This window comes from Mobula birostris, chromosome 13 (assembly GCF_030028105.1).
Source record: "Mobula birostris isolate sMobBir1 chromosome 13, sMobBir1.hap1, whole genome shotgun sequence".
Taxonomy (NCBI): Eukaryota; Metazoa; Chordata; class Chondrichthyes; order Myliobatiformes; family Myliobatidae; genus Mobula; species Mobula birostris.
Genome location: NC_092382.1, coordinates 86,931,189 through 86,947,833, shown reverse-complemented (window position 1 = coordinate 86,947,833; position 16,645 = coordinate 86,931,189). Strand labels below are relative to the sequence as shown.

Below are 16,645 nucleotides of genomic sequence, written 5' to 3'. Positions count from 1 at the left end.
GTTCTTGTCGTCCCCATTCTCGGAAGGATGTCGGGGCTTTGGAGAGGGCGCAGAAGAGTTTACCAGGATACTGCTTGTTTTAGAGGGCATGAGCTATAACGAGAGGTTTCACAAACCGGGGGTTATTTTCTCCAGAGCGGCGCAGGCTGGTGTGAGACTGGATAGACGTTTGTAAGATGATGAGAGGTATAGATAGAGTGGATTGACGATATATTTTTCCTGGGGGTTGAAATGTCTAATACATTTAAGGTGAGAGGAGATGTGAGCGGCAAGTTTGTTTCTTTCTACGGAGTGGTGGGTAGCTGGAGTCTCTGCCTGGGGTGGGAGACACCCACCAGTCACGTGATCCCGTTTGTCCCACCCGTTTAACCGCAGATGGGCAGCCGAGGCCCCGCCCTCTGGATGATGCAACAATCACTTCGCGCATGCTCACTGTCTCCGGGTGGTAGGTGGTTCTTTTTCTGCTCAGTGCTGAAACGAATCGTCTACGCGATCGGCAAAGGCTCCTCGCCTCTTGGGTCGGGATCACTGTCTGCGGGCCGAAGATATCACTTTCCCATCGGTGAGTATTGAGACCGATCCCGAGCGGGGAGATCTGATGTTGGCCATGAGCCCCGAACTGAGGGCCAATTACTCATTTATTTTCCAGCTAAATGGGCGCGTCAGAAATGTGCAGACTTCACTTAATCTGCATTGAACGATCCAAACCAGGATCCCAGGCTGTCTATTTCCGCAGAATTGAATGGAAGTCCCGCCAACAGGACTGTTGTGAGGCTGTGTGCGCAGAATCCCCGATTGAGTGATGATATTTCTCCATGTTGTGTTGTAAAATCTTATGTTGGCCACTGAGTCCCATTAACCTCCCCCAACTCGCCCCGCTTCCTGAGACTCCTCACATTTGTCATTGAGCTTCATGGCTGTTGTGTCTTCTACCTGTTTGGGGTGGGTGAAAAAGGAGAACATCCCACGTTGTGGGGATCTTTGATTTCACTGACAGACTGCGAACTCTAGAGGGGAGAATGGTTTCTGTGATGTGCACATGGCCAAGTGGTTAAGCTGTTGAACTAGCAATCTGAAGGCCATGAGTTTGAGCCTCAGTTCAGGCAGCGTGTTGTGTCTGTGAGCAAGGCACTTAACCACACATTGTTCCTGCACGTTAAGGGCCCAGCGACGGCAGTTGGTGCACTATGCACAAGACAAGATCTGTATCCAATGGTCTCTGCAGTTCCTCGCAGACACGGCCAGAGTAGTTACCATGCAAAAGTGAGAAGTGTCCGGATGGGAAATTTTCTATGGTGTGATGATAAAATATTGGTGAGGGTCAAAGTATATATCACTAAGTTCTTGTTGTTTGTTCTAACTTTGTTATTTTACAATCTTTTATACAGTAGTATGTACTATTTATTCAGTATCTGTGTATTGCTGGAGGACCATCAGTGATTGCCCTTGATCCCTTCTCCCACCTGGTTCGATCTGCTCATCCCTGCCCATCTTGTTCAACCTCTGTCCAGTCTCCTAATCCCACCTCCCCTGGTTCAGTGATATACATCAGCCATCTGGGTCAACCTCAGTCCACCCTGTATCCCACCACCTCAATGTTATATATTAGCAATCTTTCTTCTAACCTTGTCTTCATTGTGAAGTGTTCTTTTGCACCTTTGGCCTCGCTGAGTTATTTCTGGAATCAGTTTTTGTTAGCTGGAATGCCAGAGGGTCATCAGGTACCAGTTCTGTTGTGCATTGGTGTGGAGGTGTTAGTTATTGAACTGTGACTGGCTGACACACTGCAGCATTTTACTGGCAGCAAAGAGTACTGTGAGAGTTGGTGCTTGGACAATAATCCTGTGATCTACATTCCAGGCATATGGAACTGTTGGTGTTTTGGTTTTGACTTTGGTTAGTGCTTCTACAGATGGGGCTGGATGGTTGTCCTTCTGCAATGAAGCAGAAATTTCGAGCAGCTGGACATTGGTTGTGGGGAAATCCCGGATTGCACCACCCAGTGTGTGATGCGGGGACAATGTGTGAGACTCTCAGAGTCGGTGAGTGGCAGATTCAGCTGTGTGACTCTCTGAGGTTGGGTCCTGGGATATCACAGTTTTAGATCAAAGTAAAATGGACCTGGGGATCAAGCTGCCAGGGTTTATGAGGTGTTGAGTGAATATTCCTGGCCTGGGATCAGATGTTTGTCTCTGGAGTTCCTTTGGAAGCAATGGCTGTTAACCTGAGGAGAGAATGAGTTAGTATTCCATCCCTGACGAGGAGAGGCTGTGATTAAATGGGCTGTTCTGTGTTTGCACCATTACGTACCCCGTAACTGGGTTGCCAAACCAGCAGAATTGGACCACTCGTTGGAGTCTGGATTACTAGGAACTAATAAAGTTTTATTAAAGAAATAAGTAACACAGTACTCTAATCGTAAGGTCATAAATGCAACAGGTTAGCAATGATAATACACACATGTACACAGAACTAGGGTAATAGGAATCAAACCAAGTTCTATCGCAGTCTAGGGGTAAAATGATCAGTCTTAAGTGACGCAGAGTTCAGTTCAGCTTAGTACAGTTCACAGTAATCGCTGTTGTGCCGTTGGAGGGAGAGGGAGAGAGAGAGAGAGAGAGAGAGAAAAGCGGGGGGGGGGATGCAAATTTGATTCAGGCAGACCTTTGATGTTCTTCGCAGTTGGTTTCGGGCAGACCCTTTTACGTCTTCTATCCCGCTGTGGTCACTGACCGTGACCCCTCCATTCCGGATACGACCGTTCTTCCGCGGTGAACCCGGCACCCAGGCAAGGGCAGACACACACACCAGGTTCCCGCCGATCGTACCTTTACACCCTGTGAGTCTATGGTCGGTTCCCGCGACCAGACCTCCAAACTCCCACCAACTTGTGGGGGCACACCGCTCTTCCAGGGTCTCGTTATCTCGTGATCTCGTGGCGTGTCCTGTGCCTTAGCGAACCTGTTCTTTTTATCCCCCTGCTGAGGTATCGCCTGTCCATCAAACCTCAAACAGTTCAGGTTCAAAGCAATCGATCTGTCAATATCTGAAATGTGTCTCTTTTCTGTTAATCTTTCTCTCCTCTCTCATTAACATTTTGAACGTTTCTCCATTGTCTCCCTTATCTCTCTCATTAGCATCAATCATCTGATAACTTGGTTTGGCATCACAGCACCAGTCAAAATAGACCTGGGGGTTCAGTGTTTGAACTGTGTTTGGAAATTCCTATTGCTGTCACCTGTCTGTCAGGCAGTGGAAATCAAAGAGAAACTCAAGTTGTTTGAGATCTGCACTAAAAATGGAAAATTCTGAATCTATTCTGACAGAAGATTGTGAACCTGAATCGTTAAATTTGATGCTCTCCCCACAGCAGTTCCTTTCCTGTTGAGCGATTCTGGTGATTCCAGTTTATTTTTATTACATTCACTCTGGAATGGTTTAAATTTCCTGATTGTCTGTTATACTTGGGAATGTGTTCAGTACAGTTGTTGCTAACGAGGTTTACAAGAATAATCTCAGGAACGAACGGCTTTATGTATGAGGAGCATTTGATGGTTATGGAGCTGTGCTCAATGGAGTTCAGACGGGGTGACGAAAGGGGAGGTGGTTAAGTAAACCTACTGAATGCTGAAAAGCCTGGATACAGTGGACGTGGAGAAGATGTTTCCGTTTGACGGAGAGTCTGTGATCTGACAACACACTCAGAATAAAGATGCTTCCCTTTAAAACTGAGATGAGAAAAATTTCTTCAGCCAAAAGATGGCTGATCTGTGGAATTTGTTGCCACAGAGGTTGGTTGAGGCTGTCATTTGGGTGTATTTACGGCAGAGATTAACATATTCATGGTTGCTAAGTAGCTTCAGGGTTACAGGAGGAAGGCAGGAATACGGTGTTGGAATAAATCTTCGCCATGGTTGAGTGGTGGGGCAGACCAGATGGATCGAATCACCTAATTCTGTTCCTGTGTCTTATGTCTTAATCTGACTGAATGATGGCTCTTTCTTATCCTATGTCATTTTGTGACATGTGAGAGACAATAAAAGATTGTTCACTGAGATCATTATTATTTACTTTCAATGTTTAAATTTCAGCGAGTTTTGTTCTTAGAAACATGAAGCAGAAATGTTTGGTTCTCAATTTTATTGTTAATGTGCATCATTATCTTTCATGTTAAAGTCAGATCTGCAGTGAGAGATTCATTGGAAGAAAAACCCCAACTGGAAGCAAACTGCTTGTGAAGACAAGGAAACAGCAACAAGTGAACCAGCTCAAGGACTGAGAGCATCAACTGGAGAGGACCCATCTGACTCGGAGAATCCAGTGATTCAGTCAGGAGAAAGTTTGGTGAGTCTCATTTACTCAAACGCTGGTCCTTTAGACATTACATACCTGTACAAGGGAAGGTAGGAAATAGTTGGAGTGAGACTGAATGTGCCCAGAATTTATGCCTCTGTCAGACCCAGTTGCAATCATTCCAGGTCTGATAATGTGCTTCCAGCAGCCCAGCCCAGCCCTTTAAAACCACTCCAATTCTGTGGAAGTTGAATCCGGATAAAATCACTCAGAGACCGTATAAGTACAAACTCTTTATTCCAAGCACCCAGGGCTTACTCAGTTAGTCACTCAAACAGGAACAGTCTATGATTAACTGACGAACAATTCCCCTTACACCACAGATATATCCACCCAGATACCCCCCACATGAGACAGGCTGGAGCCAAAGTTATTTACTACATGACAGCCCCTAAAGACAAATTACAAAATAGTCATAATGGCTTACACACACAGAACAGACTGAAGCTGACCTATCTCTATGCATGAGTGCCCAAGGAGATAAGCATCCTGAAACCCTAGCTAGTGACCCTCAAGAAGAAATATGGCTCAGCATGGCTTAGCACATCTGTTGATCATCTGCAGTTTCTTTCATGAAAATAGGCTGCTATTGTTTAACAAAGTGTTAACCCTTTTACATACTTTATCATGTAATGATCAACAAAGTAGTAATTCTTTACTGAGAACACAACCGAGTACAGCACAGACTTATCAGTAGGTAAAAGCAGTGTACATCAGTAGCTATAACAATGATATGTACAACTGTTAGGCCATAATGCAATATCATGCCCCACATATTACTGAACAGGCCTTCAAAGACCACCATTTCGACCCTTCGTTGAACCCGTGTAAATCCTGCCCTACTCTCTTGATGCTGTCAATTTCCTTGGCAGTGTGCTCGGAAAGGGATGTAATTTTAGACTTATCAGGGATATAGGTGCAGCATTCTGTTTCAATAATAGCACAGGTCCTGTGAATATAATGTAATGTAATATACTGCGAATGTAATGCTTGGAGAATTTTGGTTAGTTGACCCGTAGTCATGTACAATTCCAAATGCATAAGGGGAGTCTGTGTAAACGTTTGCAATTTAGTCTGTTGCTGGGATACAGGCACGAGTCAGAACAATGAGCTCAGCCTTCTGGGCGGAGACAGCTGCTTCAAAAGAGGCCTGCACAACCATCTCACTGTCCGTCACTATCGCATAGCCAGAATATCCTGCTGGATCCACAAAAGAGCTTCCATCCTCATAAAATATTGCCTCGGGATTGAGGGGATATTGCAGAACGTGTGGGAGAGTCTGTCCTTCTTACACGGTGACCCAGACGGGGCAGTTGCTGCAGCCGCAGATGTCTTCCCCTCAGACTCCTTCCTGTATCGGAGTTGGCCCGCAGCCAAGTCTTGCCAGTCTCCCTTGGTGCTGGATGCTTGTTTCATCAGGGTGTAGGCAAGGAACTCCAGGCTCTTCCCTAGGTTGTTGTCGCCACCTGTCCCTTGGTAGGTTTTTGTTCCCATTTCTGATCCCCAGATATAGCCCGCTCGCGTCCTGCTTCCCGCTAAACATATTCCCCTTTAATACTAGTTCCCTTCGGGGTTGATCGGGTTCGAAAGCCGGGTCCCAATAATATGTCAAAGCTCGTTGCATTCGATTTCGGTCACTGTCAGGCCAATCCATATTATTTGTTTTAATTGTGTTGGCTAACTTAGTTGGCAAGCATTGGAGCAGTAAGGCATTAAACTGGGTGGACGGATTCCCACATTAAAGGCTTGGTCTCCTGTGAAAGTGCCTTAGCAGGCCACAAATCGCTCCCAATAGTCTGGTCCCGATTCCCTAGGCTGAGGTTTCCATTCTTGTACTTTAGTGATGTTTACGAGTTCTGGAGAGCCCTTTCCAAAGCTTGAATAATCTGATCTGTCTGTTCATTCTCATTATAGTTTCCCACCTGTAACTCCTGATAGGTTTGGTATCTCAATTCTGCCTTCCATTTCCACCCCTCATCAGCTGAGAGAATCATGCAGCAGAGACTGAATAAATCTTCCCGGGTCACATTATACATTTGTGTAGTACTGCGGACATACTGAGCAAACTGTGCTGGATTTTCTTTTCTATCTGGGGCCTGATTCATGATCATTATCATTTCTTAAGGCTTCCAGGGTGCATACACAGGAATCACTGAATCACTCCTGCTCGTGGATTGGGCAGCATTCGGGTGGGCAATTGTCTTTGTGGAGCCATTAACTCTGGGGTTTTATTGGATTCTTCCCTCCCTGTCTTGGAATAATCCTCGGTATTCCCTTTCTGGATCTCAGGGCACAGAGAGCCTCCCCTTCCCTGCTGCCACTGTTTTACCTGAGTGGCCACCGTATCTGAGCACTGGGAGGATTGGGATTCGGGAGCACTGGCTACACTTGGTCCCTGGTAAGGTGGGGGGGGGGGTGGTAAGGTGGGTGCCCACTCCTCATCACGGTCAGTGTCCTCAAATTGGGTCGGTATGCCAGACATGTGTTTGGGATCCCTTGTTTCCCTATGAGTTCGAAGTTTAGTGTGACGTTCCTGCCCTTCTCTCCTATCTAGGCCGGTCTTGGTTTGCTTACGTTGTTTTCCCTGTTCTCGTTTTCAGTGCCCATCCACCCATTCACACTCCGCTTTTAGCGTCTCCCAGCCTTTGGCGTTCCTTCTGCAGTACGTATCTCTATCCCTTTGTCACATGCAGTTTTCCTCCCACTTGCTAATAATATACTGTTCCACTTTACATCTGCCTTTTCCTTCCATTCCCTTTTCAACAATTTCCACTTCTTTCCACAGTTCTTCTTCCATATCGAATTTACTGCTTGTTCTCGTGAGGTAATATCCCACCACAGTCTGCTTGGCAGTCCCGATATTGGGATCCTGTTTGTGACACCAAATGTTAAAGTTGAATCTGAATAAAACTCGGGAGACCAGCTTCTTATGGTCACCACGGTTTATTGCGTATTCTCCTGCAGGAGTTTGAGACCCAGTTGTCAAAGGGAAGGCACGTAAGCACTGCCACCAACTGACAAGTGGAATGAGTTAGTCAGGTTACAGCCATATATTTATACATAGTAAGCCCCATACATTACTGTTGGTAGATGTTATTTGAACTGGTACAGCCACCATGTCTGTTGTTGCAAAACTTAATTAATTAGATAAGAGAGTTCATAAGGTTTTAGTTACAGATGGATGTACTTTCCAGTCCTTATCGGTTGTTCCCTTTGCAAGGCCCTGACTTAATTACAGACAGATGTTCATTCCTGTCCTTATCAGTGAGTCCTCCTCCCTTTACTCAAACGAGGGTACAATGTATAATGTTAAGGTGCAGAGAACTGGTAATGAGCCTGTCTTAGCTAACCGCTGACAACAGAGTTTACTTATGTTCAACATTCCTATTCAGTCCCAATTATTCTTTTAGCCAGAGGTTACATAGGTTCAAAATGATTTTTTAATATATCCTCAATTCCCCAGGAGGATTCAGGGAAAATATTTATGTCCAATACAGAAACTAGTGTTACCTGTGTGTTTGTGGTGATACAAAAGTTGCTGGAGAATTCGCAAGTGGGAAGAAGTGGAATGATATTTGGAAATCTGACTTTTTTAAAGTGTAATTTAGCAAGCAAACCACAGATGGACAATGTGCAAAAGCTCTGGTGAGAAAATACTTCATTACCGGTTACAGGCCTGCTACATAGGTTGTGTGAGAGTGCAGATGAACTCGAGCAAACCCAGAGGAGATCAAAGTTCCTATCGACAGTGATTTGCTAGCTGTTAAAATGAATACCTCTCTATATAAAATTCACTGTGCACATGTTGTCACTGGGTAAAAAAAAATGCACAGTACAAGATTTATGTGCACACTGGTCATTACAAATTAGAGGGGACATTGGTGGGAAGGTGGGGAGACCTCCAGTGGCCCTGATGCCCTCACCTACAAGATGTGCATCCAGCTGCAGCTTGTAACTCTGCACTTTAAGGAGTTGGAACTTGAAATGAATGAATTCCAGATCATCCAGGAGTTGGAGGGGGTGATAAATATGACATGGTGAGTTATACCCAAGGTGCAGGACATGGGAAACTGGGTGAGAGTCAGGAAGCGGAATGAGGTTAAATAGCCATCGCAGAGTACTCTTGTTGCCATCCCACACAACAACAAGTGGACCACTTTCGAAGCTGTTGAGGAGATTACCTGGCAGAAAAAATTCAAAGGGATGACAGGGGATTCGTTACTTAGGGGAACAGAACGAGAGGGGACTAATATCCTAGTGGTAAGGCTTGCTAGTGCTAGTGGGGGGGGGGGGGGGGGGAGGGGTGATGTGGTTAAAATAGTTGTAGGGGGAATGGGAGCCAGAATGACAGAACAGATAGTGGAGAGGGTGAATTCAATTGACTTTATTACATAGATCCTTCATATACATGAGGAGTAGAAATCTTTACATTACCTGTTGGTCCTTTTGCTGTGGCACTGTTTCCTGGATGGTAGCAGCAGGAACAGTTTGTAGTTGTGGTGAATTGGGTCCCCAATATCCTTTTTACACACCTGTCTCTGTAAATGTCCTGAATAGTGGAAAGTTTACACCTACAGATTCGCTGGGCTGTCCGCACCACTCTCTGCAGGGTCCTATGGTTAAGGGAAGTACAGTTCCCATTCCACGCAGTGATGCAGCCAGTCAGGATGCTCTCAATTGTGTCCCTTTAGAAGGTTCTTAGGATTTGGGGCCCCATCCCAGACTTCTTCAACCATCTGATGTGAAAGAGGTGTTGCTGTGCTCTTTTCAAAACACAGCCATTTGAGATCCTCGGTGATGTTTATGCTAACTTAAAGCTGTTCACCCTCTCAACCCCAGATCCATTGATGTCAATAGGGGTTAGCCTGTCTCCATTCCTCCTGTCGTCCACAATCAGCTCCCTTGTTTTTTGTGACAATGAGGGAGAGGTTGTTTTCTTGACATCTGTCAGATGTTGTTCAGACCTCAGACAGAGTCAGCAATCAAATGGCTTAGAATGGTGTGATGAATGTGCTGAGCTGAGGATATCACAGTGCAAGAAGGATCGTAGGAAAGCCAGATGAGCTCAGGACAGGGAATTATGATATTGTCGCCATTATTGGGATTTGGTTGCACCCAACAGTCTGAGGGATTGAGAGGAACAAATTTGTAGAGAGTTCGCAGACCATGCCAAGAAACAAAGGTTGATTCAGTAAGTGATTTAACTTTCCATATATTGACTGGGACTCCCATACTGTAAAAGGACTAGATGGGGGTAGAGTTTGTCAAATGTGCCCTTAATCAGTACGTAGAATACCCAACATAGAAGTGTGCAATAAGCTGTTAGGAAATGATCCAGGGCTGGTGGCAGAAATTAGTGATCATAATGCCATGAGATTCAAAGTAAATATGGAAAAAGAAAGGTCTGGACCACAGGTTGAGATTCTAAATTGGAGAAAGGTCAATTTTGATGGTATCAAAGGATCTGACCAGTGTGGTTTGGGACAGGCTGTTTTTTGGCAAAGGAGTACTTGGTATGTGGGAGGCCTTCAGAAGTGAAATTTTGAGGGTGTCTAATTTGTATGTGCCTGCCAAAATAAAAGGTGAAAGGTAACTGGTGCAGGGTACCTTGGTTTTCAAGAGATATTGAGCCCCCGAATATTTTGTTCCTCTAAATGCCTCAGACTGTTGGGTGCTACCAAGACTCATTAATGACTACAATATCATAATTCCACCCCTGAGCTCATCTGACTTTTATTTTAGTCGTCTTCTGTTTTTTTCTAAAAGCTTCCAAATAGTATTTGCTCTTTTGTTTGCCCTCTCTTTGGCTTTTATGTTGGCTTTGGCTTCTCATTTCAGCCATGGTTGTGTCCTCCTGCCTTTCCAGTGCTTCCACTTCTTTGGGATGTATCGATCATTCAGCTCCCGAATTGCTCCCAGAAACTCCAGCCATTGCTGCTCCATTGTCACTCCTATCTTTCCCTTCCAAACAAGTTTGGCCAGCTTCTCTGTCATAGAAACATGGAGAATTTCAGTCTGGAAACAGGCCATTTGGCCCATCTAGTCAATGCTGAAAAAACATTTAAGCTGTCTAATGCACCAATCTGCACCGGGACCATCACCCTCCATACCCCTACCATCCAGGCCCCCATCCAAACTTCTTTTAAATGGTGAAACCGAGCTCATATTCACTACTGGTGCTGATATCTCATTCCACACTCTCACAACTATTTCAATAAAGAGCTTTTCCACATGTTTCCATTAAATTTTCACCTTTCCCATTTACCCATGACCTCTGGTTGTCATCCCACCCAACCTCAATGGAAAAATCCTGCTTGCATTTACCCTATCTATACCCTCATAATTTTGTATACTTCTAACAGGTCCTCAAAGCAATGTATAATTTCCTTGTTTATGTTTAGAGCCTTTTTTAGGTGTATAAGATGATGAGGGGCATTGATCGTGTGGATAGCCAGAGGTTTTTTCCCAGGACTGAAATGGCTAACACGAGGGGGCATAGTTGTAAGCTGCTTGGAAATAGATACCGAGGGGATGTCAGCGGTAAGTTTTTTACCCAGAGAGTGGTGGGCGTGTGGAATACACTGCCAGCTATTTGTGTGAGAGTGTTTCAATTACTGTGGGGCCAGACACCCATGAAGCTCACTGAGAACAGGGAATAATACCAATGGAGAGAGTCAAACTGAGCCAGGTCACAGATTGGAGATGACAGAAATGCCCCATTCTTATAGAGACAGAAAGAGCATCAGAGAGTTTGATGGTCATTCCAGATACCAGCACTGTGCCCAGTTAGAAGATGATTTCTCTTTCCAACTTGGGTTGAACTTCACTGTAACAGTGTGATGCCAGATCACACCTTGACAGCTCAAGTAATCTCATCTGAAATGTTGTCCTTCACCCATTGATGGATTTTGTAAATCTTTTTACAGGTTAAGAATGACAAGGAATTTGTTTCCGGGAATCTCAAACACAACACGCTAGTTTTGCTGTCTCTGTCCAGATATTTAAGAAGTGGAGCAAGGGATTCACTCGATCATCTGTCCTGCTCAGACTGTGGGGAGAGATTCACTTGATCATCTGACCAACTGGCACACCCGTTCATCTGCTCAGGCAGTGGGAATGGATTCAGTCGGTCATTTCAACTGAAGATACATCAGCAAGTTCACACTGGGACAAGGTCATTCACCCCTTCTGTGTGTGAGAAGGGATTCAGTCGGTCTTATCACATGTGGACACAACAGTCTGATCACACTGGGCAGAGGCTGTTCATCTGCTGAATTTCTGGGGAAGAATTCACTCAGTCATCTGACCTAATGGCTGACCAGCGAGTTCACACCGGGGAGCGACCATTCACATGCTCGGACTGTGGGAAAGGATTCACTTACTCATCTAGACTGAAGTTACATCAGCGAGTTCACACTGGAGAGAGGCCGTTCACCTGCTCAGACTGCGGGAGGGGATTCACTCGGTCATCCGACCTACTGGTACACAAGTCAGTTCACACCGGGGAGTGGCCATCCACCTGCTCAGACTGTGGGAAGGGATTCACCTGCTCATCTGAACTGAAGGTACATCAGCGAGTTCACACTGGAGAGAGGCCATTCACCTGCTCAGACTGCGGGAAAAGATTCACTCAGTCATCTCAACTTAAGGTACATCAGCGAGTTCACACTGGGGAGAGGCCGTTCACCTGCTCAGACTGTGGGAAGAGATTCACTCATTCATCCACCTTACAGAGTCATCAGCGAGTTCACACTGGGGAGAAGCCGTTCACCTGCTCAGACTGTGGGAAGAGATTCACTCATTCATCCACCCTACAGAGTCATCAGCGAGTTCACACTGGGGAGAAGCCGTTCACCTGCTCAGTCTGTGGGAAGAGATTCACTCATTCATCCACCCTACAGAAACACCAGTCAGTTCACACTGGAGAGAGGCCATTCACCTGCTCAGTCTGTGGGAAGAGATTCACTCAGTCATCCAACCTACTGGTACATCAGTCAGTTCACACTGGGGAGAAGCTGTTCACCTGCTCAGTTTGTGGGAAAGAATTCACTCGGTCATCCACCCTACAGAATCATCAGCGAGTTCACACTGGGGAGCAGCCGTTCACCTGCTCAGAATGTGGGAAAGGATTCACTCAGTCATCCCACCGACTGGAACACCAGTCAGTCCACACTGGGGAGAAGCCGTTCACCTGCTCAGTCTGTGGGAAGAGATTCACTAACTCTTTCAACCGACAGAGACACCAGCGAGTCCACACTGGGGAGAAGCCGTTCACCTGCTAAGAATGTGGGAAAGGATTCACTCAGTCATCCCAACTACTGGCACACCAGTCAGTTCACAGTGGGGAGTGGCCGTTGTCATGAATCCCTTGGTTTCGTTTGCTGTGGACTGTCATTTTAAGAGAGGGAGAGAGAGAGATTAAGAAGGCTAATCAGTCTGATTTGCAGTTTGTTTACATCGCTCACAGCTTGTTCAGTTTTAACCGAGGGCACAAACACTAGGAGTCAAATGGAGACAAAGGAAGAAAAATGGAAGGATCAAAACCAGGGAACTAGTGGAAAGGGTCACTGTTTAGAACTATACTTTGCCCACAAGGGTGGGTTAATTATCAATTCAGCATACATCGAATGTGTGGTTGTCACCTTGTTTGATCCATTGGAGTGGATCAGATTTGGGGTATCCTGTGAAGACCACTTATGTGTTAACCCTTGCCTGGGTTTGGGTGTGGTTATTCACTTGAAGACGATACCCCTTGTGACCAGTCACTTTCGGTGATAATTCGTATGTGGATTTGGAATGACGACGAATAAAATCTACAGCGACTGTTCTCTCGTTTTACCACCATGGGACCTGTGGAATTAGACATAATTGCATTCTCTTGACACTTACCCTGGATTACAAATCTCTCTCTCTCATCACCTATTCCATGGATGAACTGAACTTTCATACTTCACCATCTCAAGACTCTAAGCGTTGTTTCCCCAGAGCTCAATATTTTGGGAGTTATATTTAAACACATATATACACATAATACTGTTCACTTTTGTTTATCTTGCTTAAGTTACTATATTATAAATAGATACTCATAATGACAGTGGTTTTAACATCAAAACCAGACTCCAGGTGTAGTCTATTGCTGCTGGTTCATTTCTAAAGCGTTACGGTTCATAACAAAATTGGGGCCTGCGTTCGGGATATGAACAAATTTGAGGGCGTATTTATTGGTTAATTATCGATTTCATTGGGGAAATCCCTTTTGATTTATTTGTGTGTGAAAAATCAGCAGCAATGGATGTTGATAGATTTCTGGAAGCGCCAGTCTCTGAGGCATTAGAGGATGCCAGAAGGATTGGGTTGTTGAGTATTGCTAAAAGGTTAAAATTTGCTAAGGTGAAATTGACAATGAGGAGGGCACAGAGAAGCAGAAAAACAGAGAAGAGGCAGAAAAACAGAGGCTGTTTTAGCTGGAAGAGATAGAGAGATTGCAGCAAAGGTGTCTGGCATTAGACTCTGGTGATAAGTTTGAGGCCAGTCGGGAAGTTAAATTGGTACCTCCATTTGATGAGGTGGATGTTGATAAATACTTCCAGCATTTTGAGAAGTTTGCTCAGAGTTTAAAGTGGCCAAAAGAGGGTTGGCCTATTCTCTTACAAAGTGTAAATAAGGGGAAGGCTCAGCAAGCCTGTTCTGCTTTGACAGTTGATGAAACAGCTGTTTTGGACATAGTGACAGTCTGTGCTCAAAGCTTACGGGTTGTTCCCAGAAGCAAAAGTTTAGAAATTTGAGAAAATCTGTTATATGGAATTTGCTTATGAGAAATTTGTGTGTTTTGACCGCTGGTACACATATAAAAATGTAAATGATGATTTTAACAGCTTGAAAGAGTTGGTTTTAATTGAAAAATTCAAAAGGTGCATCCCTGATGACATAAAGACGTATTTAGAAGAAAAGGATGCTGCCACTTTGCAGGAGTCTGCTAGATTAGCAGATGAGTTTTCTTTAACTCATAAGGTTAAATTTACCCTGAGTAAAAGCTTCCAAAAGAGTAGCAGGGATAACCAGGGTAAACCAGAAATTAAAGCTGGGATTAGTGACAAGAATAAGGATGAAGGGAAGCAGTTGAAGGAGAAATATTCTGGTCTTACTTGTTACTATTGTAAGAAAGCTGGTCATATGATGGCTAATTGTTCCATCCTGAAGAAGAAAAAGGAAAAGGAGTCAGTTCCAAATGCCTGTGATCAGTATGTTGAAGCATCTATAAACCCACAGGGTTCTGAACATTCTGTTGAGGCTCAGTTAAGGACTGAGAGGTCTGACCGAGTTAAGAAGGGATTTGATCATTTTAAGCCAGATGGGTTTGTATTATTAAAGGAAGGGTCAACCCCGATACCAGTGACAATTCTTCGAGATACTGGGGCTTCTCAGTCACTTATATTAGACAGTGTTCTAAAGTTTGGTGATGAGACTAACATCGGTGAGATAAATCTTATTAAAGGCACTGGGGGTGGCATGGTTCCTGTGCCATTGCACAGGGTAACTTTATAGTCAGGGTTGGTTTCGGGACCTGTTAAGATTGGATTATGCTCCGGTTTACAGGTGGAAGATGTTACTTTGCTGTTAGGGAATGACCTGGCAGATGGTAAAGTTGTTCCTGCAGTGCAGTTGACAACTAAGCCAACCACTGACGACCCACAGATGGACTTTAACATTTATCCTTCCTGCGCAGTAACTCAAAGTATGGCTAAAAAGTCTGCCAACACAGATGGTTCTGTGCAGCATGATTCTGATACCCATGATAGCCAAAATCGGGATTCTGGTTATGATGACTTGTCAGGGACTTTTCTGCCTTCATTGTTTCAACAGGATTCAGGTAGTAAGTCTGATGGAAAAGATTTATTCCTGTCTAGGAAGGAGTTTACAGCAGAACAGAACCGAGACCCTGAGATTGAAGCTTTAAAAGAAACAGCTCTCTCAGATAATGAGATTAAGAAAGTGCCAGTTGGCTATTATCTCAAGGGTGGAGTATCAATGAGGAAGTGGAGGCCACCTGCTATACCTGTGAGTGAGGAATGGGCAATTGTTCACCAAGTTGTAGTCCCTAAAGTTTATAGGATTAAAATTTTAGCTTTGACCCACAGTATGCCCTGAGGTGGCTATTTCAGAGTGAATAAAACTGTAAACAGGATTATGAAACAATTTTACTGGCCTAATTTGAGGAAAGAGGTTGTGACCTTTTGCAGAACCTGTCACACTTATCAATTTGTCAGTAAACCTAATCAGGTCACCCCAGTGGCCCCACTCCGGCCTATACCTGTATTCGGTAAACCCTTTTCTAAATTTATAGTGGATTGTGTTGGCCCATTGCCAAAGACTGAATCTGGCCATCAGTATTTGCTAACTATTATGTGTACTGCATCTGGATTCCCAGAGGCAATACCTCTCAGAAATATTAAAGCTAAAACTGTGGCGAAGGCTCTTACCAAGTTTTTTACTTTATTTGGTTTACCTAAAGAAATCCAGTCTGATCAAGGAAGTAATTTTACGTCTGGATTGTTCCAGCAGGTAGTTTATGAACTGGGAGCTAAACAAATTACATCGTCTGAGTACCATCCGGAATCACAAGGGGTTTAGAAAGATTTCATTCTACCCTCTAAACAATGATTAAGACATACCGTGTTGAAAATGGAAAAGACTGGGCTGAAGGAATACATTTGCTTTTGTTCGCAGTAAGAGAGTCGGTACAGGAATTACTGGGCTTTAGTCCTTTTGAACCTGTATTTGGTCATAGAGTGAGGGGAACTTTGGCCTTGTTAAAGGAACAGTGGATTGATGGGGATGTACATGTTAACCTGTTAGACTGTTTTGAAGTTCAAAAATAAACTACACCAACCTTGTAGTCTAGCAAGACAAAACTTAATGATTTCTCAAAACAAAATGAAGTGTTGGTTTGATAAGTGGGCTTGCGACAGAAAATACCAGGTGGGGGATAAGGTGCTTGCCCTATTTCCAATGTTGACAAATCCACTTCAGGGGAAATTCAGTGGACCGTATGAAATAGTCTCTCAAAGTAATGATGCGAATTATGTTACTAAAACACCCGACCGACGTCAACTAACACAGGTGGTACACATAAATATGATAAAGCCTTATTTTGTCAAGCAGGCACCAAATGTGAGTGTTGTCAAAATATATGAATCTGGCAATGCTGAGAATGAAACAATTGACTCATCTAAGGCTACGTCCACACTAGACTGGATAAATTCGTAACCAAAGCTTTCTGTCTTCGTTTTGA

At 44.4% G+C, this 16,645-nt stretch overlaps 1 protein-coding gene across 2 annotated transcripts; it reads left to right on the top strand.

Annotated features, from left to right (window-relative positions):
- Window positions 1–450: 450 nt before the first annotated feature.
- Window positions 451–16,378, top strand: LOC140207104 (uncharacterized). Of its 2 annotated transcripts, none has more exons than XM_072275435.1 (3): window positions 451–562; window positions 4,181–4,344; window positions 11,280–16,378. In XM_072275435.1, exon 3 carries the CDS (start codon window positions 11,664–11,666, stop codon window positions 12,633–12,635), a length of 972 nt encoding a protein of 323 aa, XP_072131536.1. In that variant the 5' UTR covers window positions 451–562; window positions 4,181–4,344; window positions 11,280–11,663; the 3' UTR covers window positions 12,636–16,378. The 2 variants fall into 2 exon arrangements, with proteins under 2 accessions (XP_072131536.1, XP_072131535.1); XM_072275434.1 differs by having other exon boundaries at window positions 4,177–4,344.
- The last annotated feature ends 267 nt before the right edge of the window (window positions 16,379–16,645 follow it).